This window comes from Sus scrofa, chromosome 7 (genome assembly GCF_054392235.1).
Source record: "Sus scrofa isolate SSC_HxYL_T2T_F1_AM1 chromosome 7, Sscrofa_HxYL_maternal_Yorkshire_Landrace_v2.0, whole genome shotgun sequence".
NCBI classification, from domain to species: Eukaryota; Metazoa; Chordata; class Mammalia; order Artiodactyla; family Suidae; genus Sus; species Sus scrofa.
The window spans coordinates 84,919,690-84,945,179 of NC_139389.1; the positions used below are offsets into that span (position 1 = coordinate 84,919,690).

A 25,490-nucleotide genomic window follows, 5' to 3' on the forward strand; every position below is an offset into this window, starting at 1 on the left:
TTTCTGTGGCTCTGGCTGTGGCCAGCAGCTGCAGCTCCAGTTCGACGCCTAGTCTGGGAACTTCATATGCCTCGGGTGCAGCCCTAAAAAACAAACAAACAAATTAGAATCATTCACCCGGTGTCTGGACTTACTGAAGTTCAGGATCTTCATGCCTCTGCATTGAAGGAATTCGGCGAGAGACAAAGTGATAGGCAAGAAATAGATATATTAAGAGAGGACCCTGGTGAGAGATGCAAGCTGGCAGATAAGGAGGCTCTGTCCTGAGGATTAGGTGGGTTATAGTTTTATCATCCAAGGGGAGTGGTGGGTCGGAAAAGACCACCTCTTTCTTTTTCTTGGAGTGGTAGCTCCTCCTTGGTATCTGTTAAGAGAGTATTTGACCCTATAAGGTCAAACTAGGATGGACATGGTTCTTATTCAAATCAGCAAAAGGAAGCCCTCAAACTCCTGCCCCTGGTCTGAACTTGAATGCAGGCCTCGCCCCATTCCCCACCCAATGATGCAAAGCATAGCTCTCACCTCCACTAGTCAAGCAAGCCTGCCTTGTTCTGATGACCCTCTTGAGCAATTATTAACTTACAGTGATCTCCCAAAGTCCCGTAGGTTTCCTTCTCTATCCATTGTCCCTTATTGGGATTTCTACAACTACCGGTGCCTACTCCAACCCTATCACTACGGGGCGGCCAAAACAGAAAAGAGAGAGCGAGAGCGCGCCCAAGTGTCATGGATCAGATTATGGAGAGAAGGAAGCTAGGCTGCTCTTCTTCCCTGGAGGGCACTGAGGGCCTCAGATCCTTGTCCCCTCTGGCAGAAATGTTTCCCTGAAAACATCTGGAAATCCATGACCCCTCCATTGACCTTCTTTCCTAGCCCCGGGAACTCTTTTAAACCACTGACTGGACTTAAGAGCAGCAAAAAAATTCCTCCAAATTTCCAAGTTCCTATTGGGAATCTTTGGCCAAGCTCTTCTGTTTTCAGCCTGTAGAAGTCACCTCCTTCTAGGCCTCCTCATCTTTTTTATGCTTGGTATGCTTGTCCCCTACCCTTTTTCTCCTAGGAACCTGTATCAGTGTGATGAAACAAATTATTTTATTTTATTTTATTTTATTTTATTTTATTTGACTTTTTGCCATTTCTAGGGCCGCACCTATGGCATATGGAGGTTCCCAGGCTAGGGGTCCAATCGGAGCTGTTGCCGCTGGCCTACACCAGAGACACAGCAACTCGGGATCCAAGCCGTGTCTGCAAGCTACACCACAGCTTCACGGCAACGCTGGATCCTTAACCCAATGAGCAAGGCCAGGGATCAAACCAGCAACCTCATGCTTCCTAGTCGGATTCGTTAACCACTGAGCCACGACGGGAACTCCGAAACAAATTATTTTAAAGGCAGGACAAGAAAACTTTAACCATCGTCATTTTTTTCTGCCATTTGAACCCCTGCTCCCCCATCTTTAGTGTGCATTGTGCATCTGCATTCTACATTAATTAGATCCTCTTAGAAGACACAGCAATGTCTACTCACCAAAAAAAGCCATTTCTGCAAGGTAACTCCTTAAGAGATAACATTCCTTAATCCTCTAGTGGGTCTTTGTTGGACTGTGTAAACTGTCAGTATGTTACTTTGATGTATAAGCATTTGATGGGTAACCTTTTATCTCAAAAACTTGCATTAAATATTCTTCAACCTCTACGGGCAGAAGAGGCCTCAGAGCTTTCCAAAAGACTCTCTCCCTGGTTATAATCCTTAGGTTGGCTCGAATAAAATTTTCCATTTATTTCTGAGATTGACTATTGATGAAGTTTTTTCATCATCAAGTGTTTTCACACTAGACATGCTCAGTATATATTTTCTAATTGAAAATTAGGTTCAGTGTAGCAATAGTCCTTTTAATTTTTTTTCTATCTCTCATTCTATTTTTCCATTTTTTAAGTTTTATTGAAGTATAGTTGATTTACAATGTGGTGCCATTTTCTGCTGTACAGCAAAGTACAATAGTCCTTTTTTAAAATGCAAATCATAGCTTGACTTATTTACATTTAAATAAGTTCAGCCCCTCAGATAGGAGGTTTGAAAAGAAATGGGGGAGGAAAAAGCCTGATGGCCCCAGCTTGCCCTCTGGCCTTGGTGGGAAGGTGAGGGGTGGGCGTGGTCAGAGAATGGTAATGGATTAAGATGTGGGGATGAGGACAAACAAAGACAGTTTTCCTGCTTGAAAATCACCTTAGCCGATCTGTACCTACTCCTACCTTTATGCTCATTCCATTTGCAAGGCCAAATGAGAAGTAGCTTTTCCCCTTTCCCAGAAGACAGAAAAGTAAAGATGGCCTGCCATCTGGTCCTAGAGAGCCTGTGGTTTGGGGTAGCATGTCCAAGCGGGTCCCAGCAGACATCTCTAGTCTGTGATGTGACTTCCTTCTCCTAATGTATCTGTATCCTCCCACAGGGGTGCTCCTGGCTGCAGCAGGTAGTACCTGAGGCATTCCCAGGCCTCCAAAAATGTTTGACACTGTTGTAGAATTCCCAGAAATCACCTCAGAGGACACTGTAGGAAGATAGAGAGCAGTTTTATTACGCTGGTGGTCCACAGGGAATCGCTTCCCAGTCATGGACCCTGAACAGAAAGGGGGAGATACATTTATAGTGCTTGCTTACCTGTCTAACATGCTACATTAACCTTTAGTTACATGCAGGATACAGAAAGATGTATAGCTGTACAGAAGGTCTTATATTGTTACTTTAATGACTAACCTCAAGTACAATCTAGCTATTTTGAATAACTTGAGAACAACGGGGCCGGGAGTTTCTCGAGTCTTAATGACTTTGCTTTTCTCAGAGCCCTCACATGGGTCACCTCAAGTTCACCATGATGGACGGGGGCAGCAAGATGGCTTCACTCTTGCCAGGCTCCCCATTCCCTTTTCCACAGCCCTACAACACTTGGCAGCTGTGGGGGAAATGTAATTGAAAACAAAATCTGCCAAACCCAAAAAAACCTCTCCACAAAGACAGAAGAGAGAAAACATATTTACTATTGAAGATGCTCTAAACCAGAATATGTAGAGCGACACAGGTGTGAAGTAAAATTCATATGTTATGGCAAGACAAGAAAAGTTCAAACATAAGTTCCCTGGGGGCCTATCAGTTAAGGACTTGGCGTTGTCACTGCTGTGGCTCAAGTTTGATCCCTAGCCCAGGGAACTTCTACATGCTGTGGTCATGGCCAAAAAACAACCCCAAGATCCTCCCCCACCTCAAAATTCTTCTCTGCCCTTTGGCCTCCTCTCTCTCCCCGACTGTGCACTGTATTTCTGCATTACTCATTGACCAAATCTCCCCATTAGCAGAAATTCCTGCTCAACCATAAAGAGCACTGTTCTTCTAGCATCAACAGGATGCTCCTTAAAAGATAACCATCCTTCTTGATCTTGAAAGGGGTCACATGACCCACCATGCTAACATTTAGATCTGAATTAGGTATACTGTCAATAATACATCATTTAATGTACAGCCTCTTTAAATGTAATGCACTGTCTCAAAAATCTTTTATAACTGTGCCTTGACTTCCATTGGGTGGAATAGTTCTCAGAGCTATCTGAGATGCTCTTCCCAAGTTATAATCCTCAAATTTGGTTCTAATAAAATTTTATATTTCTTAGATCAACTGATTAATTTTTTTGTTGACACAGGCAATCCTCTAAAGAGACTGCAAAGATGGAAGAAATCTCACCCTTTTATAAGACCATATACAATGGGTGGCATACATTTTGTCAAGATAAATAACTAATCCTTGAATAAGAGGACTTGACTATATATACCATTTGTCATGTGTAGTTCATCCTAACTTCACTTGGTATTGGAGGTCACCATCTGTTAGCTAACTGGCTTTATCTCATATCTTTGGGACAGAAGGTAGTTTGGGAGGGAGGCATGCATCAAACTGGGTTTCTGCCCTCATGAAGAAGTTGAGAGAGAGGGGTGTTCTCTTCCTTGATTCCACTTCAAAGAGATGGTTCCCAGGTCCTTAAGAAGGACAAACCGGGAGGGTCACAAAGCTGGCCAGAGGCCGATTTAGATTTTTTTTTTCTTTTTTGGCCACACTCTCAGCACTTGGAAATTCCTGGGCCAAGGACTGAACCCGTGCCACAGCACTCACCTGAGCTGCTGCACTGGCAAAGCTGGATCCTTCACGTGCTGAGCCACTAAATCTGTGGCTCCGTTTTAAATTTGAACTCTTGATTTAGATTTTTAAATCTAATGGTTATATATATTTAAGATTTATATACATTTATATACATATCATGAGCCTTAAGATTTATATACTTTTCAAGGAGCAGACACAGAACTTCCAAGTTTTCTAAAGTAAATGTCTAAGAAAAAGGAGAAGGGAGGGGATTCTCCCTTATTTTCCACAGAGAGAGTTAAGCTCTTGCTTTATTTGCATTTGTCCTGATATAGTCCTCTGGGAACCCACTCCTGCAATGCCTTTTGCTTCCACAAGTTTGTCGACTACAGGTAAATGTTTGCACTGGACCATTTATGAAGCAAGGTGAGCACACCTTGACTCCTGTCTGAGGGAGCTTACCCTGACGCTGACAGAAACTACCAGCCAATTCTACTCTGCAGCAGCAAACACTGTTTGTAGTTTTTTTTAAGGGTCACACCCTCGGCATATGGAAATTCCTGGGCCAGGGAATGTATCCCAGCCGCAGCTGTGACCTATACCACAGCTGTGGCAACACCAGATCCTTTAACTTTCTGTGCTGGGCCAGGGGTCGAACCTGAGCCTCAGCAGTCAGATTCTTAACCCACTGCACCATAGCAGGAACTCCAAACATTGTTAATTAAACAGTTTATACTTATAGAACATACACATTTTTATTCATCTACATGTAACTTTCGTTTTACAAAAATGGGATGGATGGACTTATGTGAATAGTCTGCAACTTAATATTTTAAAATATCTTTCTATTTAATACCTATAAAAATTTTTTTTAGGACCACACCCATGGCATATGAAGGTTTCCAGGCTAGGGGTCGAATCTGAGCTACATTTGCTGGCCTACACTACAGCCACAGCAACACAGGATCTGAGCCACATCTGCAACCTACACCACAGCTCATGGCGATGCAGGATCCTTAACCCACTGATTGAGGCCAGGGATTGAACCTGTGTCCTCATGGATGCTAGTCAGATTGGTTAACCACTGAGCCACGACAGGAACGCCTATAAAACTTTTTAGATGTCGCTTTTATAACCAGTGGGCACTGAGATTTCTAGCATTTTGTTAATGTTACTAAAACTTATTGGCATATATTCAAATTAGTACTCATGGCTTATAGTGTTTGTCCATTTTAGATTTCAGCAGATTATTTTGGTAGATTCTGTTAAATTGTCTATAAAAAAGTAGTAACTGGTGTTGCCACAACCTGCAGCATAGGTCACAGATATGGCTTGGATTCAGTGTTGCTGTGGCTCTGGCGTAGGCTGGCAGCTGCAGCTCCAATTCATCCTCTAGGCTGGTAACTTCCATGTGCCACAGGTGAGGCTGTAAAAAAAGAAAACAAACAAATAAAAAAGCATATTAATATACATTCAGTCCTCCAAGGGTTCTGCATCCACGATTGAAAGTATTTGGAAAAAAAATTACAGAAATTTCCAAAAAGCAAAACTTGAATTTGCTGTGTGGAGGCAACTATTTATATAGGATTTGCATTGTACTAGGTCTTACAAGTAATCTAGAGAGGATTTAAAGTATAAAGGAGGGTGTGTAGGCTATATACAAATATGACACCATTTCATACAGGGAACTTGAGCATCCTCAGATCTGGGTATCTGTGGGGGGTCCAGTATCCCCCACAGATACTGAGGGGTGATTGTATTTTTTAGATTCTATATTTATTGATATAGACAGAATACACATATACATACACATATATTCAAAATATTTAACATGGTTATTTCTGGGTAGTGTAGTTTTGGATGATTTTTAAAAGTCCCTTTTCTTCTTATTTTTCTATAACAAAAACATTTGTTCACGAAAAATTAAGGAAAATATGCTCAGAATTGAACTTCTGCTCAGATCAGCATTCAGTGGAACCACTGTGTTTACCTAGGAATGCAAGGAATGGGACCTAACACTGTGTTCGTTTTATTTTGGCAGCTTCATCCTTTGCTGCTTCAAATAGCTTCCTGTCTTCTAAAACCTTTATATTGGTTTAACACTGTCACATGAACTGCCCTTGCTTTACTTGTTTGGTTCTTTTTTTTTTTTTTTTTTTGTCTTTTTAGGGCCGTACCTGCAACATGTGGAGGTTCCCAGGCTAGGGGTCCAATCGGAGCTACAGCTGCTGGCCTATACCACAGCTGCTGGCCTATACTGCAGCCACAGCAATGTGGGATCCGAGTGGCATTTGGGACCTACGCCACAGCTCACCGCATTGCCAGATCTTTAAGCCACTGAGCAAGGCCAGGGATCCACCCCACATCCTCATGCATACTAGTCGGATTCATAACCTGCTGAGCCATGACTTGAACTTACTGTTTCATTTTTTAATGTAAGAGATTTGACATTTGTCCCTGTCCCTAGTTTGATTGTTTCAGAAGACAACTAGTGCAGCTATTTTCTGATTGGTAAAGGAGCTTTTCTTCCTCAGCATTTTGGAGAAAAAAAAAAAACAAAAAACTGTTGGATCTTCACATTGGAGAACTCGTTGTCCCTTTTGAGCCCCTTAGGTAAGTTTTCTTTGGAACATTTTGAAATCTGCCTTCCTGAAATCTGTAAAAGTCTATCTGACCATCTTTCTTCAACATCCAGAAAGAGACAACAAAACAGAAACAGACTCGTAGAGAACTGTTTCCAGAAGAGACAGAAGGGAATTAAGAGGTACAAATTTCCAGTTATAAAATAAATAAGTTGTGGAGTTCCTGTTGTGGTGCAACATAAACAAATCTGACTAGTATCCATGAGGATTCGGGTTTGATCCCTGGCATCCCTCAGTGGGTTAAGGACCTGGCATTGTTGTGAACTGTGGTGTAGGTTGCAAACAAGGCTTCATTCCCCAGTTGCTGTGGCTGTGGCGTGGGCCAGGGGCTACGGCTTTGATTTGACCCCTAGCCTGGGAACTTCCATATGCCACGGGTGTGGCCCTAAAAAATTTTTTTAAATAAAAATTAAATTAAATTAAATTAAAATGTCCTGAAGATGGAACATACAGCAAAGGGACTATAGTCAATAACACTGGAATAAGTGTGTATGGTGACAGATGATTACTAGGCTTGTCATGGTGGTCATTACATAATGTATAAAAATGTCATTACTTTGTACACCTGAAAGTGATAAATATTGTGTGTCAATTATAATTCAGTTTTTTTAAAAAAAACTTTCTAGTAAGTGAAACTGTCAGTAGGGCAAGAATTTCCTAGATGCTCTGCTTCCAGCAGAGGGAGACCTGGACTTGATGCCCGGATGCTGGGACCTCTGGCACCACCATCTCCTGCCTTGGGACAGTTTCACAATCTGAACTTACAAAGCATCACCTGTGTCCTCCTTTTATCTTAACACCTATTCTGTAACTCCTACCAGAGCTTTCTTTTTTTTTTCTTTTTGCTTTTTTGCTTTTTACAGCCATACCCTCAGCATATGGAGGTTCCCAGGCTAAGGGTTGAATCAGAGCTGCAGCTGACAGCCTATGTCACAGCCACAGCAATGCAGGATTGGAGCTGCATCTGCGACCTACACCACAGACCAGGGCAACGCTGGATCCTTAACCCACTGAGCGAGGCCAGAGATGGAAGTCTCATGGTTCCTGGTTGGATTCATTTCCGCTGTGCCATGACGGGAACTCCCAGATTTTAGGATTTTATTAAAATTAACTACAGAGAAAAATCCCTGAAATTGATGTGTTTGGCAGAAAGGAAATGACATTCCCTCCTACCCCAAACAGTCTTAGAATGTCAACATCTCCTTGTAAAAGAACACAGTTTAACCTTGATAGGGTTAACAAAGGACAATTTCAGAATTAAAAAACATTTGAAAAATGCTATTTCATTGCAAGCCAGAAATCCTTTGGGATGGATCAGCTCCAGCCTAGAGATCTGTGTAGGAAACCACCGCTGTGATACATGGTTTAGCATGTATCACATATATTACATTAACCGGACACTTTTCCTTTTCCGGGAAGTATATGACGCCCATTTTTTTACTTAGTTACTTTATAATTTATCAGAGGTCCATAAACTTTTTGAGCTAAGTCACTCCGATACTACATCCATTGTCAGGTATCAGCCTCGTGCCCTTTCTTTTCCAAAGTCAGACTCTTCGCTCTGAGGAGATGAAAATATCACCCATCACCCCATGTTCTCCAGAGTCTTCTTTGTCCCATGTTTCTTCTGGTTATGTAACTTGTTCCCACGTGTATGAACTGAAATATGGGACTGCCTAATCATAACAGATTCTCCATTAGGCTTCAGAACACACTGGAGGAAGGAGCCCCATTAGCAAGGCCAGGTCTGTAGTGGCTCCTCCCACCCCTTTACAGAGTCAGCAACCAAGAGAATGGGGTCTTGTCTTCCTGGGTTGGGGGAGGGCTCTGTGCATCTGTTGACATCAATGACTCCTCCTTAGTATTCTGTCTAGGAATTCATTATTCTTGCAAGTGTCAAGCTGAGATTGTCTTTCTTCTTCAACCCTAGGGAAGAGTGATGTTTGGTAGGATAAAGACAAAGTCTTTTCTAGTGTAATGATGCTGAACTTATGCTATGAAAAATGGTCAACATGAACAAGTGAAGAAATGGTTTGTTTTGAGCTATTTCACCGGGATGGGGTTGGAATTGAACCTCAAAATCTTAAGTGTTGGAGTTCCCACTGTGGCTCAGTGGTAAAGAACCCGACTAGTATCCATGAGAACACGGGTTCAATCCCGGGCCCTGCTCAGTAGGTTAACGATCCGGCATTGCTGTGGCTCAGATGCTTCGTTGCTGTGGCTGTGGTGTAGGCCGACAGCTACAGCTCTGATTCAACCCCTAGCCTGGGAACTTCCACGTGCAGCAGGTACGGCCCTAAAAAGAAAAAAAAGAATCTCAAGTGTCTCACTTGCTTCTGCCAGACAGCCCAGGATGCTGGGGGAGGGGAGAAGAGGGCAAGCAAAGAAAAAGGACACTCCAGAGCCCATCTAAGGAGGACTCAGTGTGAACTGACAGGTCACATGAGAAAAGTAATGTCTTGTACCACTGTACCGTTCACTGGACTCTGTCATCAACCAATAGAGTTATTTTCTATCTGGTCACAACCTGTAACTGCAGCTGTGGGCTCACAGTGTGACATGCCAGAATGGAGAGAGGTATGAAGATTTCATCACCCTTTGGCAATGACATCAGAGTGCATTTTTAGCACACATCTTTTGGTGTCTATCCCCAAGGAGGAAGTTATATTTAGCACATTTCCTGCTAGCCGCTGAACCGTGTAAGACCTTCTGGGTCTTGAGTTAGTCACAGCCCTTTATGTCTATCTGTGGAATCTCTCCTTGAAAACTGCTAGGTCTTTGAGGAGCCTGAGTTTACAGTGTGAACTGTTACCATAAATCCTTAGAACTCAGCAGGAAAGATGCTGATTGGGTGGTATGTTCACAGTGATTTCTTAGTCCCAGCCCTGGGATTGTTAGGAATACCCAAATCAGATGGTGTGTATGTGTGTGTGTGTGTGTGTGTGTGTGTGCGCGCGCGCGCGCACATGCGCGCGCAGATACCATGGTTAGACTTCACCCAGATATACTGAATGGACTGGGTCTAAGGTTAGATGCTGCACTAAACGGGAGGGGGAGTGGCCTGTGAGCGGGTACCTCTCAGGGCCCCCTCCTGTGACTTGGGTGTCATGGGAGCTGTTGTGAATTCAGCACCATCTTCAGCACTCTTGTCTGAGCAATATTAAATGTCACCACCACTGGCACTTTTGACTCATTTCTTTATTAATATAGAAAAGGAGCCCAAGGCAGCTGGACCAGTAGTACAAAGCACCAGGAGTTAATACTATTCTGGTGAAAGGGTTGGCTTTACAAAAGGGAAGGAGAAGGCAGGAGCTGCCCTGGTTCTGAGGCCAGGCCCAGCCTACTGCCCAGAACCTCAGAGCAGCACCTGGATCCAGCCCCTGGGAAAGAGTGACAGGTAGGTCGAGGGTGGGATGAGCTGGAGACCAGGGGGACAGGTGGCAGGGATGGAGGGCCAGGCAGTGAGGACCATCCTGTGGCTGAGGAGGACAGGAAACTGCTGGCTGGAGGCTCCCCACTGGACCCTGGGCAGAGGCTCTCGTGGGCCTCAGTTCCAGGGGCAGGTAGAAAAACCCAGCGAATATTAGAGAGGATGGGATCCAGACATGCCCAGACGTGAAGGGCCTTTCCCTTCTCTCCACCAGGGGCCACCTTTCTCAGTACTAGGGGTGGGGCTTCAGGGCCCAAGGCACAGAGGGTGGCCCAGAGGCCTCCCAGTGGGAGGAAGAGGGGGCAGGGAAGGAAGCACTTGAGTGTCCCCAGCTTAGGCAGCCAGGCCTGAGGCACAGGGCAGGAATACAGCATCCCTGTACAATGAGGCTGGAATGTGGGGCAGGGTTGGGCCTAGCCTTGGCCAGGACTGGGACCAGCCCCTTGGCAATGGTGCTTGCCTCAAACCTTAGCTAACAGGCTCTCCTGGAACAGAGCTGTCTCACCATGGACCAGCCATGCCCTGCCCTGCCCTGCTCTGTGCCTCTGTGGTTACCGAGGGCTTTGGATATGACCTCTTAGGTCATGGGAGGGAAGTCTGCAGGTCAAGGCTCTGGATGGAGCTGGCATGGGATGGGGGTCACGGGGTGATGGAGGTGGAAGATGTTCCAGCATGAAGCTTCTCCTCCTGCACACCGTAGAACTGGGGAAGGCCGCTGAGACGCAGGAGCAGCGCCCCCCTCCCTTTGGCGGGGGAGGAAGCGGGGGCAGTGGCTTGGGATGATCCCTTCATGACCACCACCTGGGTAACACTTGGCTTGGAGAGAATGGGGTGGCACTCTGCAACCCTTTATGTTCTTCCCAGAGTGGGGAGCTCAAGGCCTCTTGTGGCTTTTGCCTCCAGCCCTGTGCCTGGGGTCAGGAGTGCTTTTCTTCTGTGGCCCTGCCCTGGGGACAGCCCAAGACTCTGCCTGGCTGGCACGTGTTAGTGGGTGAGGAAAGGACAGAGGGGTGAGTAAGGAGACAGGGAGGGGAGAGCGACTCGCTGGCTTTCTCCTCGGCCTGTAGGGAGAGCAGCTCAATCAACCGAGTCGCAGATCTCCTCCACCACCGCGTTGAAGATGTGAGGCTGGTCTGCGTACACATGGTGCGAGGCACCCTCGATCTCCTGCGGGGAGAGGACCCCGCGGGGGCAGGATGGTCCTTTACTCCAGGCACTGGAAAGCTGTCACACCATTTCCTTCCCCCTTGAATTTGCTTCCTGTCGCCCTCCAGCACCTTTTTTTTAAAAACCGTTTTCTTTTTTCAGCCACACATGCAGCATATGGAAGTTCCCAGGCTAGGGGTTGAACCTGCGCTGCTGCTGGCATATGCCACAGCTACATAGGATCTGAGCGGCATCTGCGACCCATGCTGTAGCTTGTGTCAATGCTGGATCCATAACCCACTGAGTGAGGCCAGGGATCGCACCTGCATGCTCACAGAGACAACACTGGGTCCTTAACCAGCTGAGCCACAATGGGAACTCCTGAGCACTTATTTTATCTGAGACAACAGACCACCTTTCTCCCTGATCTTGGCACTTCCCTGTGGAGCCAGTGAATCCTGATATTTCATCCTACTTCCCCTCCGGCCCCTGACTGTATCTTTCCTTCCACACCCGTCCTGCCGCAGACCTGCTCAGGTCATCCACAAGCCTGGAAGACCAGGGTCCATGGGCACCAGCCTAATTAAGCACATTGATGAGCAAAGGAGGGTACAAGGGGTAAGAAAAAGGGAGGGGCAGGAGTGTGGCAGGAAGGCCTTATGCAGCCTTTAGTGCTCCCATCTCTGGTTTTAGGTGGCACTTGTAGGGGGTAGAGGGACAGCCAGATGTCTGTGCCTGACAGACAAGATTTACCTGTCTTTTAGCTGAATGGGCTATAAAGAAATAAGGACCCCTCCTGCAGTTATGATATTACAGAGAGCCAGCCCTTTCAAACCCACTGCTGTATCTCAACCTTCCCCTGGCCCGACTCCCCCATCACCTTTCACTACCCCAACTCTCAGTCATGCTGAGTCAGTCAACACGTGCTGACCCAGTGCAGAGTATTGCCACCTCAGACTTGATCCTCGGATGGCCAACTTACCAGGTCTCGGACATAGGAATCTGGCCGCTGCAGCTTCACCTTTTTTCCCGTGCTAGTGTCTATCCAGGTGTTGGCCCCATAGATCATGGTGATGGGCACATCTTTTCGAATCAAGTGAATTCGCTCTAACATGGGGCGCCGGGCCCAGCCGAAGGACTCCATCATGGCTTTGAATGCTGTCTCCCCACTGAAGAAACAAAAAAGGGTGAAGCAATGAACAGAGTAAATGTTGAAGCATAAAATGTCACCTTATGGGGGGAAGAGTTGCCGTTGTGGTGCAGCAGAAGCAAGTCTGACTAATATCCATGAAGACTTGGGTGTGAACCCTGACCCCGCTCAGTGGGTTAAGGATCTGGTGTTGTGGTGAGCTGTGGTGTAGGTCACAGACGTAGCCTCAGATCCAGCGTTGCTGTGGCTGTGGTGTAGGCTGGCAGCTGCAGCTCTGATTCGACACCTAGTCTGGGAACCTCCAGACTTCTAGTCTGGTATGGCCCCAAAAAGAAAAAAAAAAAAATGTTGCCCTGTCCATCTCTTCAGAAGCCGGGGCAGTATCTCCATCATCTTTGTGTTCCTCTCAGAGCCCAACACGGGGCTCATTAAATATTGGAAAGATTAGGAGACAGGACTGAATCTCCAGAGGCTCCTGTCACAGAAGGTTTAGGAGTCACACACTTGTAAAAACCCCATGGCACCAAGAACTGTCCAAGAGCGTAAGAGGCTACTATACTATACTCAACAAGTATTTCTGTGTCATCCCTGACCTGTGGTGACATATGAACAAGACAGTGCCTGCCCTCTTGGAGCTCACATTTTCCACATTAAATAATGAACTATATGATTAGCCATTTAACTTCAAATTTCCCACCAAGTTCTAGGAGAACACAGGCGAGGCACTTGGCCTGCTGGGGCTGGAGGAGGCCGTCAAGGGGCTCACTTGAGGTGGACTCTGAAGAGCAAACAATGCAGGCGCACAAAGGGCTCGCTGAGGAGACTGGAGTGAAATGTTTTTTCTTTTTCTTTTTTGTCTTTTAGGGCCACACCCGTGGCATATGGAGCTTCCCAGGCCAGGGGTTGAATCAGAGCTGTAGCTGCCTGCCTATGCCACAGCCACAGCAATTCTGGATCTGAGTGGCATCTGTGATCTAGACCATAGCTCATGGCAACACTGGATCCTTAACCCACTGAGCGAGGCCAGGGATCAAATCTGCATCCTCATGGATGATAATCAGATTCATTTCTGCTGAGCCACTAAGGGAACTCTGAAAGGTCAGTCTTGTAGGATCCTCAGGGAGGGGAGGGGAGCAGCAGTTTGTGAGTTTGTGAGAAGCAATAATGGCTGATCTAATCTATTTTGTTCCCTGGCCATTTCCTTAGGGAAAGCTAACTGAGGCCATACCCTGAGGGGTCTGCAAGACTGAGGTGGAAGCTGTTGTCCAGGCTGCTCTGTGGTTTTTGCAGGGAGCAGGAGAAGCTGGGGAGATTGCCGCCTAGCAGGCTCAGCCTGTTCAAGCCATTATATCCCTAGTGTCCTCTGCACCCCTGAGATGAAGAGGAGCCCAAGTTTGCACAGGTCACCAGAAAGACAATTCTTCCTTTTTTTTTTTTCTTTTTTGGCCATGCCCATGGTATGTGGAAGTTCTTGGGCTGGGAATCAAACCTGCACTACAGCAGTGACCCAAGCCATAGCAGTGACAACACCTGATCCCTAACCTGCTGAGCCACCAGGGAACTCCAGAATTCTTCCTTAAGACATTGTAGCACAGTAGAAAAATCATGGACTCTGGTGTCAGAGAGACATGAATTCAAATCCTGGTTACACTTTCCTAGCAAGTCGGGAAACCAGAACACACCTTAATTTTCTCATCTACAGACTGGAGAATTATACCCACATTATTATGAAAAATGAAAATATGTACAAAGCCCCTAAGTTTAGGTACCCCGCCCCCCAAATATTTTTCTTTGGCTGAATTATATATTTTCCAAGGGAATAATAAGAGTGACCGTGAGCTCTCATCAGGGTGAATACCTTGGATACACCCAGGGGCATATCAACTTGAGTGGTGGTGTTTGGAGGGAGGGGACCGGTTATCACTGATGTCATTTCTGCTTCCTCCAGGACCCACAGGAGTAGCGTGAACTTATATTCTTTTTTGTTCGTCTTTTTAGGGCCATACCCACGGCATATGGAAGTTCCCAGGCTAGGGGTCCAATTGGAGCTGTAGCTACTGGCCTAAGCCAGAGTCACAGCACATGGGATCCAAGCCGCATCTGAGACCTACACCATAGCTCAAAGCAATGCCAGATCCTTAACCATTGAGCGAGGCCAGGGATGGAACCCTTATCCTCATGGATACTAGTTGGGCTCATTATTTGCTCAGCCACTAAGGGAATTCCTCATGACTGTATATTCTGTGGCTTAGACTGGGAGGTCATTCATTATACAGAACTAGGTCTGGGACCGGGGAATGCTTAGAGGAAAGGGCTAGGGTTGGGTCTGCGGGGCCTCAGAGGGTGTGCGACTGGCACTGAGCCCAGTGGGGGCTGAGAGGGGTCGAGAGCAGGAAGCAGGGGCTACCTGATTTGACTGTTGAGCTGAGTTTCATACTGCTGCTAAAGCAGAGCCCTTCAATCAGCTGAACTCCTGAGGAATGTTGGATGGACAGTTCCCACGCTGCCTGAAAGCTGTCTGGTTTTTTTCTCCCCCACCCCTCATTTTTTTGGCCACAGCATGAGGAGTTCCTGGGCCAGAAATACGCTGCAGCTGTGGCAATGCCAGATCCTTAACCCATAGTGCCAGGCCGGGGATCAAACCAGTGTCCCAGTGCTCCAGAGACACTGCCAATCCCATTGGGCCACAATGGGAATTCCAGCTGTCTGGCCTTGAGGCTAATGCTCAGACAGCACTGCTGGAATGCAAAACCCCAGCTGCTATACAGCTTTGTGCTGAACAGGTCTGAAATGAGGCAGGGCAGTGCTCTGCTCCTGATGATGCCTCCCAGAAGCTTGGGGTAAGGCCCCCACAGAGGTGGTGCCTCATGGTATCAGCCACTTACATGGCACTGCCCAAGGGAACCATTACCTCCCTGACTGTGCTCTGGATGCCAGTTATCAAGACTTGTGGGGCAGATCAGCAGGCTTGTGGGGCCTACTGCCTGAGTTGTCATAGATAAAAACTTCTTGACATTCTAGTGACACCCTCCCAAATCTCCAAAAGATAGAGGAGGCATTCCTGTCCAATGGTATTTCAAGATGCACAAAATTAAATTTTAAAGTGTGTACTCTTCCCATCAGCAATTCTATGTTTAAGAATGTAATCTTGGAGTTCCTGTTGTGGCTCAGTGGTTAACGAATCCAACTAGGAACCATGAGGTTATGGGTTCCATCCCTGGCCTCGCTTAGTGGGTTAAGGATCCGGCATTGCCTTGAGCTGCGGTGTAGGTGGCAGATGCGGCTCAGCTCCCATGTTGCTGTGGCTGTGGTGGAGGCCAGCAGCTACAGCTCCGATTAGACCCCTAGCCTGAGAACCTCCATATGCCACAAGCCCTAAAAAGACAAAAAACAAAAACAAAAAAAGAATGTAGTCTAGAGGGAGTTTTTGTTGTGGCACAGCAGAAATGAATCCGACTAGTATCCATGAGGATGTGGGTTTGATCCCTGGCCTTGCTCAGTGGGTTAAGGATCCAGCGATGCCATGAGCTGTGGTGCAGGTCGAAGACGCAGCTTGGATCCCACATTGCTGTGGCTGTAGTGAAGGCCAGGAGCTATAGCTCCAATTCGATCCCTAGCCTTGGAACATTTCCATATGTTGAAGGTGCAGTCCTAAAAACCAAAAGAAAAAAAAAAAAAAGAAAGCAGTCTAGGAGTTCCCGTCGTGGCGCAGTGGTTAACGAATCCGACTAGGAACCATGAGGTTGCGGGTTCAACCCCTGCCCTTGCTCAGTGCGTTAAGGATCCAGCGTTGCCGTGAGCTGTGGTATAGGTTGCAGACCCGGCTTGGATCCCGCGTTGCTGTGGTTCTGGCGTAGGCCGGTGGCTACAGCTGTAGGCCGGTGGCTACAGCTCCGATTCGATCCCTAGCCTGGGAACCTCCATATGCCACGGGAGCGGCCCAAAGAAATAGCAAAAAGACAAAAAAAAAAAAAAAAAAAAAAAAAGAATGCAGTCTAGAGATACAGTCACATGTGTGCCAAGGAAGATATTGAAGAAGGGTCTCTGAAGCAACGTCACATGATAGCTCATACAGAAAACAAGAACATTTGGGAATAAGTGGTCTGAGACAGAAGACTTTCTTCCTTCCTCCCTCCCTCTCTTCCTTCCTTCCTACCTTTCCTCCTTCCCTCCCTCTTTCTTTCTCCCCTTTTTTCTCCCTTTCTCTCTCTCTCTTCCTAAAAATACCATGTTCAGGAGTTCCCATTGTGGTTCAGCAGAAATGAACCTGACCAGTATCCATGAAGATGCAGGTTTGATCCCTGGCTTCGCTCAGTGGGTTAAAGATCCGGCATTGCCATGAGCTGTGGTGTAGGTCACAGATGTGGCTCAGATCTGGTGGTGTTGCTGTGGCTGTGGCGTCTGGGAACTTCCATATGCCGAAGGTGCTGCCCTTTAAAAAACAAAAAACAAAACAGCAACAAAAAACCATGTTCATATCACTTTTTCAGTTGAAAAAAAAATCTTTGCAAATGTTTCCAGACACTTGCCTGTCAGGCTAAGAGCAAGGGTCTTTGTCTAGAAATGGGTGGCATGTTTAATTCATCTATTATCTTCTTCATCTCGTTGTGCCTATTCCTGGGGAAGTCTCTTGAAATAATCAAGCCTCCTAATGCCTATGTGGCCCCAGCTGGATGAGAGAGAGGAAATACATACAGCACAGAATGATGGTGGGACCGTTCTGGAGTCTGCCAGCAACTAGAGTTTTAGCTCCAAACCCATGGACACCGAGCTGGCTCCAGGAGCTGCCTCACCTGGGATTCTGTGCATTGCAGTGGTAGATATACTCCGATATAGTATCATCTTCAAAGAAGTCTGCAAACTTGCGCTTGAAGTCCGGTCGGAATCGCTGGACCAGGCCGGGCCCTGGGAGGGGACAGAACCGGGAGGGACCGGGCTGGTGGGGAGGAAAGACTCCCACCCTGTGCACGTGTGAACAACTTTAACCAAACATTATTTCTCCTGAGGTTTGTTTGCTTTGTATACTTAACATCATAGTGGCAGAAAGAGTCTGGGGAAGTTCCAGGTGGCTACAAATGAGAGTCAGTTGGTTACCAAAGAATTGAGACCGTCTAATGTCACTGAGGGACCAGATTATTTTCAGGTCAGTGAAGTCCCAAGTTCTCTTTCTCCAAGGATCACGAGCCTCATAAGAGTCCATGGTTGAGATGCTTTGCTTTTATGTCTGGGCTATGTTCTCTTTCTCCCTGAGACCCTTCGTGGCCTTTTCTTCTTCTGAAATCACCTCCCTCAAACCTCTCATTCAGGCCTGTAATGGAATACGAGTGAAGAGGTAAACCTAACACTGGCATCTCAGACTCTGTGCACAGTTTTAGAGCAATCTGTTCCCTTCATTGTTCTTTCTACAGTATACGTACAAGCGGTAAGGCACTTGAAATAGACTATAAAAATTGGGCCTACTGGTCAACTCCTGACCTGTTCCTCTCTCTGGACTGGTGTGCTCTCTCTTTGTGAGAAGCAAGGGGTAAGAGGGAGGCACAGCCAGGATGCCCTGGGCCCTGGCCCTCCTCCATGGCTGCCAGCCAACAGTCCCCGCCATACTAGCTCTGACGTTCACTCATTTCTGGACTTTCTAGAGTGGTAAGGGCAGGGCCTCTCCTTTGAAAAGGATTACAGAAGGCCTGCTGGAGTCCACAGTGCTGGGAACCCTAAGAAGGTTAGCCCTCTGTCCTTTGGTCTCTTGTCTTCAGGTCTACTGCTTTCCTTCCTTTCTTCCCAAACTCCTACCTTCTGCTCAAATGCTCCTTTTTCTCTTTTATCCAGAGCCATTCTGTTTCTCTTGAAGGCATAGAGACAACTCTTATTCATCCATTGGCAATTAATTCATAAAATTGGCTATCACTATATATACATAAGCCATCAGTACACGACAGAGGGTCACAGATCTTTTCCGTAGCAGAAATATGCTTTTCACTTTCTCAGACTAAAAAGCTTCCCTGAAAGGAAGGGTGCTGGCAGTGTGAGGTCAGAAGGCCGGGGCTCTGTTGGAGGCTCTGGCTCTGACTCTGACCTTTCCTGGCTGCAGGTGCTGGGTGAGCTGCAGAGATGGGATCCAGTGGTGGTTACCAGGCTGAAACCAATAGGCTGCCATAAACTCACACATGGAGCATAAAAACCCAGCAAAGGGAGAGCCACCTCACGGTCCCTTTCTCCCTCTCTCTCTCTCCCCGGGTCTAGCCAAGGCACAGAGCAGAAGTTCTGCTACATCTATCCCTTGCACAGGAAAGCTTTTTCCATGCAGATAAAGGAAAAAAAATGAACCTTCTGAAACTGCAAAGACATCTGGTCCAGAGTAACAGTTTTAAGTAACAGTGCTAGGCCTATTCCCATTTTGCATGAATAAGTAGGGATGGTAAGAGTCCAGATGAGTGGGGCTTCTAGAACGGGACAGTTTAGAGGAGATAGTTTTGTTAGGGGACCATTGACCCAAACTGCCCCACCTTGGCCAAGGGCAATAGCCACTTGCAAGAGCTGTTTCACAGCACGAGGCCCAGATAAGGAACATGGTGCTGCCCTGATGACTAATGGGGAGAATTTGGGAGGGGCCGATAGGAGGGAGGATACAGCCAACCTTCCAGGATCCTTGGCGTTGGACTCCATCTTGGCTGAGAGGTGCAGGTGCCACCAAGAAGGACCCTGAGCCAGACCAAGCACAGGCTGAGCAAGACGATTGGCTGGAGACAACCAGGAAACTGAGCCCATTCCCATAAAACCTGAGACAGTGAGCCACACAGAAGAGCCATTCTCCTGGGTCCCCTTACCCTGCTGCTCTCTGCCCAGGTGCCCCTTCCCAATAAAGTCTCTTGCTTTGTCAGCACGTGTGTCTCCTTGGACAATTCCTTTCCAAGTGTTAGAGAAGAGCCCATTCTCGAGCCCTGGAAGGGGGTCCCTTCTTCCTGCAACAGTTTCTCCATCTGCAGGGTACTCACCCCAGGGCCCAGCTACTCGAAGAACAGCCAGTGGATTGGAACGCCCTAGGACAGAGGCCACAGCCTTGACCCAAGTTGGGGGTGCACGGATCTCGCTGGGGTCAGTTGGTCGGAGGGGAAAGCCCCACGGGTCCACCAGAATGAGGTGTTTAACTCTGAAGGAGGAAAAAGGACCAGACAAGTTGTCTTTGCTGTAAGGTTCCATAGCCCTCAAATCGCCCAGGAAGAGGAGAACTATTAGAAACAAAACCTGGAAGTTCCCAGTAAGGCACAAGTTTGGGTTGTGAAGGAGGTGGGTGGCTCCTTACCTGTCAGGGTACTTGATTGAGTAGGAGGTGGCCAGGAATCCTCCCAGGCTGTGCCCCAGGAGGATCATACTGGGGATCCCCATGGTCTCCCGCCATGTCTCTATTGAAGTCACAAACTCGTCCTCGGCTCCCTCTGGGTCCCTCGGGAATGTTGGCCTCGAGCTTCGCCCGAAGCCCAGCAGATCGAAGGTGTGCAGCGTGCGGCGGGCACTCAGTGAATCCATGTTGAGGATCCAGAGGCCCACACCGCCCCCGAAGCCGTGCACCATCACCAGCGGGGTGCGGTCCCTGAGCTCGGGGCTCACTGTCACCGTCCAGATCTTGTTCTGGTTTGGGAGGGACACATATCGGGCCAGGAACTTGTTCTGCAGGCCTGGAGAGAGGGGGTCCAGGGCAGAGTGATAAGACTGAGTACTGACAGTATCATTCTTCTGCCTGGACTCTCTTCTCTTTGGCTCTCTCTCAGCCCCAAGCCCTTCCTGACCTCCCTTTTCTTGCCTCTTATAACTCAGACCATATAGCCTAAGAGTTCAACTCCAAGTACAATTTGTAGACAGTCTCGTCTGTAGGTGTTGAGAAGGGCCATCTTGGAGTTCCCGTCGTGGCTCAGCAGAAATGAATCTGACTAGCATCCATGAGAACGCAGATTCCATCCCTGGCCTCACTAAGTGGGTTAAGGCTGAGGCATTGCTGTGGCTGTGGTGTAGGCCAGTAGCTACAGCTCTGATCTGACCCCTAGCCTGTGAATCTCCATATGCCACAGGTCTAGCCCTAAAAAGACAGAAAAAAGAGGGGCCGGAGCTCCTGTTGTGGCTCAACGGAAATGAATCTGACTAGGAATCATGAGGTTGCGGGTTTGATCCCTGGCCTCGCTCACATCTGGTGTAGCTATGAGCTGTGGTGTAGCTTGCAGATGTGGCTTGGATCTGGCATTGCTATGGCTGTGGCTTAGGCTGGCAGCTGTAGCTCTGATTTGACCCCTAGCCTGGGAACCTCCATATGCCGCAAATGTGGCCCTAAAAAGCAAAAAAAAAAAAAAAAAAAAAAAAAAAAAAAGAAAAACAAAAAAAAAACGACAAAAAAAAAAAAGAGGGGCCATCTTATTCCCTGAGGCTGTTTGCCTGGCTCCCTTTGTGCCCAGGGAGGCAGGGACCCCACTTTCCTCACAGAGCTCCAGAATCCATCACTCGTGTACTTGTAGGTATTTGGAGCTGACTGATGGGCAGAAGTGTCCTCATGGGGGTGAGGTGGGGGGATTGAGACAGGTGGAAGGGGTAATGGACTGAACCACAGGCTCATGCCTCTTAGGGACAGACTGAGGTGGGCAGGGCTTGCTCTGCTGGGGTCAAGGCAGTCACATGAGTGTGGGACAGGGAAGACCGTCTGAGAAGTACTGGGAGATGGGGCTCAAGGGACTTGTGTGAGTCAGTGGCTGCTGATACTCCTGGGATGCCCGGCCCCAGAGCTGGTCTATCAGAATCCCCAACTCCTCTGTTAACTGACTAAGTGAGGGGGCTAATGGGGTCGAACACAAGGAATATTAAGAGAATAGAAGACTGTTGGTTCCTCGTAGGAAGGTGGTAAGTCTAAGAAGTGCTTGCCTTCTTGATGAGAGAGGGAGAAACAGAAAAGGAGAAGAATAGGAGAAGGAAGATGCAAAAGAGAGGACGTGCATGTGTGTATGTGTTGTGTGATAATAGTTGGTACAGGGTTTGCGGTGAAGTTGTGGGATGTGGCAGAAACGAGCATGGGGGATGTCAAAGAGTCAAGACCATGGAATATGTGCCCTCTGGGCAAATCTCTTCCCTGCAATCATTGACATCCTTTCCTCCCACCCCGGGCACGATTCATCAAGAATGAGTGTGCCAGGTTTTGGGAAGATCCTGTATCCTGGGCCTCCAGAGGGAGGTGGGAGAAGCTGTCGCTTCTACTTACACTGGAGGATCCTGGCTTCCACATTCTTCAGCTGAGACATAGAAGTGGGGCGCCAAGTGGGCAGCCAGCTGCTCAGCCAGCCTTGAGGCCTGGGACAAGGAGACACAGAGACACTCACTGTCCGCAATGGAAACACTGATGCTCTCAGCCTTGCTGGCTGTTACAAAAGAGTTATCAGGATGCAGGGTGTTCCCCAGGCTCAGAAGACCTGCCACTAAGGCAGTCAGCAATCCCCTGGCTGCCTGATAGGCTGTTACTCTTCTCTGGTAAATGATTATTAACAATAACATGCGCTTTGTTTCTATAGCTACTCAGAACACCGTGCACCACATTTTACAGTTTACAAAGCCCTTTCACATTTTTTTAATCTCATTTGAACTTTATAACTCCCCTTTGTTACTAGTTATTATAATGTTCAAGGAGGTGGGCAGGGGAGCCAACTTTTAACTAATGTTTCTGTTATCCTTTGCCACCCCTAGGACTGTATGTTCCTCTAGAGCAGGACAAATTCCCAAGCCACCTGTCCTTCTGGCAGGGCACCAGGGCTTGTGTATGCCCTCTTTCAAGCCCCTGGTGTACAGAGCACTGTGTCAGTGCCCAGTTGGGGTCTCAAGCAATCAATCAGTACAGCATTGAACAATGTGATGGGACTTGACAGGGAGCAGGAGGAGGGAAACCTGGGTTCAAGTTCAGCTGTGATTCCCTAACAGGATACAGGTTGCCTTTGGCCTTGTTTCCAGATTATAAGTAGAAAGCTGACCCATGTCCTCACCTCCAATGGCATGCAGTAAAACAGATAAGATAACCTATGTTGCTTTCTACTTTACTCCCAAGGGACTTTAAGTCATTGTAGGGTAAAGGTTGGGAGTGTCAGTTTTAGAATAATTTTTTTTTTAAAAAAGTGGATCTGGAGAGTTCCCTTCGTGGCTCCAAGGAAACGAATCTGACTAGTAACCATGAGGACGCAGTTTCGATACCTGGCCTCTCTCAGTGGGTTAAGGATCTGGCATTGCCGAGTGAGCTGTGGTGTAGGTTGCAGATGAGGCTTGGAACCCACGTTGCTGTGGTTGTGGTGTAGGCTGGCAGCTGTGGCTCTGATTCGACCCCTAGCCTGGGAACCTCCATATGCTGCAAGTGCAGCCCTAAAAAGACCAAAAAAAAAAAAAAAGTGGATCTTTCGTCACACTAATATCATTTATAAGCAGAATGGCTTTGGCCTGTTAAATAACCTTTGAGCATCTAGAAAGGTAAGGGGACCTCATAAGCTGCCCAGGACGAAACAGACGCTCAGTGAATGAACTTTTATTTTTCTTTTTCCTCTTTTTTTTTTTTTTTTTTTGCTTTTTTAGGGCTGAACCCTCAGCATATGGAAGTTCCCTGGCTATGGGTGGAACTGGAGCTATAGCTGCTGGCCCACATCACAGCAATGTGGGATCCAAGCCACATCTTCGACCTACACCACAGCTCACAGCAATGCCAAATCCCTACTGAGCAAGGCCAGGGATCGAACCCACATCCTCATGGTTACTAGTTGGGTTTATTACTGCCGAGCTACAACAGGAACTCCAGTTTCCTCATCTTTAAAAAGGAGGTAATAATAGTATCTATCTCATAGGGTTTTATAAAGCTCAAATGAATTAATGCACAGAATAACGCCTAGCACAAGATAAACTCCCAACAAATGTTCTTTTCCTCCAGCTAAATCAGAAGCCGTCTATATTTCCAGTGTTTTTGTAAGTAGCAAATATCAATGACTGAGGTTTGAAATATTGAGGTTGCAGCTGAAACTGGTCCGTCAATGGTTGTACCCAGATGAGCGCTGTCAGTCTCAATCATTCAGATCCTGCAGAGACACAGAACTCTTTGAATAACCCACTGGAATTCCTTGTAGGCTTGAAGCATAGGCACCGAGACCACAGAATGTTGCCAGTCTTAAGAGACAAACTCTCCATCCCACAGAGACTGTGGCAGGTCAGAGCATGTCATCTGGACCCCACATTGCCTTGTAACTGCTCAAAGCAGTACTCAGGAGATGCTGTCCCAAGGAATACACTTCAGGGAGAGGTCTACCTCTCTTCTTCAAAAATGCTACAGGTAAAGCACTAGAAATAGTGCCTAGCACACCATCTGCTCAATATCACTGGGGAGATGAGGGCTGCGGTGGGGAATTGAGGCAAGGATCAGAGCAGTCACTTAGCCATGAACTTGGTCTGGCTGGGGTGGTCTCTTCCCTCTAGAGTGCTTTTACCCTGAATATGGGTGAGGCAGAAGAGCTTCTACGCTGAGTGAGAAGCCTGTTCTGGACCTCTATGAACTTGAGGCCTCCTAACTTCTTTGGGCTGGATTCTTCATTTGTAAAATGGAGCTGAACTACCTGCATTTCCCTAAGTCACCGCAGCTGCTGCAAATTTCCTCTTGGAAGCATCATTTTAGAAAGGACCACTCTTCTGGGCAGTTCCTTCAAGCCCAGGAAGCTATTATTGTCATAAAGTTAGTTTTGCAAGCAGCTCTGAAAAGGGGGAACAGTAGGATCCAGGAAAGGCCCAGTTTCAACCACGGCTTGGCTGGAAGCTGAGTCATTCTCCAAACAACTTTTCCTTGCTCCCATCAGACTGTGAATTACTAGTCACACCACCTACAGGTGGCATCCCAAACTTGATGTCCTTGAGACAGTGGTCACACATTCCAAAAGCTCTAATTCTGAAACCGCAGCAGGAAGGATATTGTTATGAGGATTTAAAACTATCTACTAAGGATTATCAGTGGCTAAGTGTCTCGTTGGGCGAGAGCTGAAACTTGACTTGAAAGCCCACTACCCAGACCAGTCACAGCGCGGTGGAGCGCTCTCTCTCTGCTTCCCACGCCTTCTCCGTGCCGGGCTAAGCGAGGCTCTTCCCACACTCCCAACTCCCGACCGGGAGCAAATCCAGACGAGCAGACCTGGCTGCTACCCCCCGCACCCGCGTCCAACACGCTTGTTTCGGAGGAGTGGAGACATCACCACTAAATCTAATCTCAGGGTGCAGCGACTAGTGGGGAGCGAGGAATAATCGCGAAGACCAAAGTGGAAAGTCAAAACCGCTGGGCTGCAGGCAAGCTTATTTTCCATTGCTCCCCTGGCTCTGCCACCGCCTCTTCTGGGCAAAAGCAAAGCAAGCAAACGCAACGCCCGGCCCTCCCCTGAAGCCGACCTGAAAACGGAAAGGCGGGAAGGTGTCTAAAACTGTTCCTCAGCCACAAACAGTCCCAGGATCATGGCCCAGAGAGAGAGAGAAATAAAGAAAGAGACAGGATTAACTCACTGCTGCTCCAGATCATCAGCCATAGTAAACAAGCCCTGCCGGGTCGAGCCGAACCAGCCCATCCCTCCACCTGACGCCAGCACCAGCTGACCCAGAAAAGGGTCGGATAACAAAGTGGGGCGTGGCCAGCGCCCTGAGCAGGGAGGCGGGGCCCCAGGACTGGCTGGACAGCCGGGCACTAGACACGTGAGGTGTCTCTGAGACCCTCACAAAATAAGACAGTTATCCTGGTCGCATATTTGGGGGCAGTGAGAGTAGTACCGAAACTACCGAGTCCTTCACAGGAAAGCCATCCTCTGATAATTAAAGTGACAGAACTATCCCTGTAATCTTCCGCATACTTTTTGGGCTTCCCTATTTTAGTCGTCCCAGCCCCTCTAGTATTCCCCTTATTATTTTTTTCTTTTTTCCTTTTTAGGGGCCTCACCTGTGGCATATGAAGTTCCCAGCCTAGAGGTTGA

The 25,490-nt window shown here is 47.6% G+C and overlaps 1 protein-coding gene across 9 annotated transcripts in view; it reads right to left on the reverse strand.

Annotated features, from left to right (window-relative positions):
• Positions 1-1,915: 1,915 nt before the first annotated feature.
• The window catches only part of ABHD4 (abhydrolase domain containing 4, N-acyl phospholipase B), a 35,421-nt gene continuing 11,846 nt past the window's right edge, over positions 1,916-25,490 (reverse strand). Inside the window, exons 1-7 of one of the 9 annotated variants that reach the window (XM_005666276.4) lie at positions 25,030-25,117; positions 21,728-21,816; positions 19,793-20,165; positions 19,485-19,639; positions 17,289-17,400; positions 12,328-12,514; positions 1,916-2,549 (exon numbers count right to left, since the gene is read on the reverse strand). In XM_005666276.4, coding sequence (XP_005666333.1) covers positions 2,535-2,549; positions 12,328-12,514; positions 17,289-17,400; positions 19,485-19,639; positions 19,793-20,165; positions 21,728-21,816; positions 25,030-25,091 — 993 coding nt within the window. In that variant the 5' untranslated portion in view covers positions 25,092-25,117 and the 3' untranslated portion in view covers positions 1,916-2,534. Of the gene's footprint in view, positions 2,550-7,587; positions 8,696-9,952; positions 11,477-12,327; positions 12,515-17,288; positions 17,401-19,484; positions 19,640-19,792; positions 20,166-21,727; positions 21,817-24,918; positions 25,118-25,490 lie in introns of those variants that run through there. The other 8 variants (XM_005666277.4, XM_084969255.1, XM_021099268.2 and 5 more) reach the window with 8 other exon arrangements.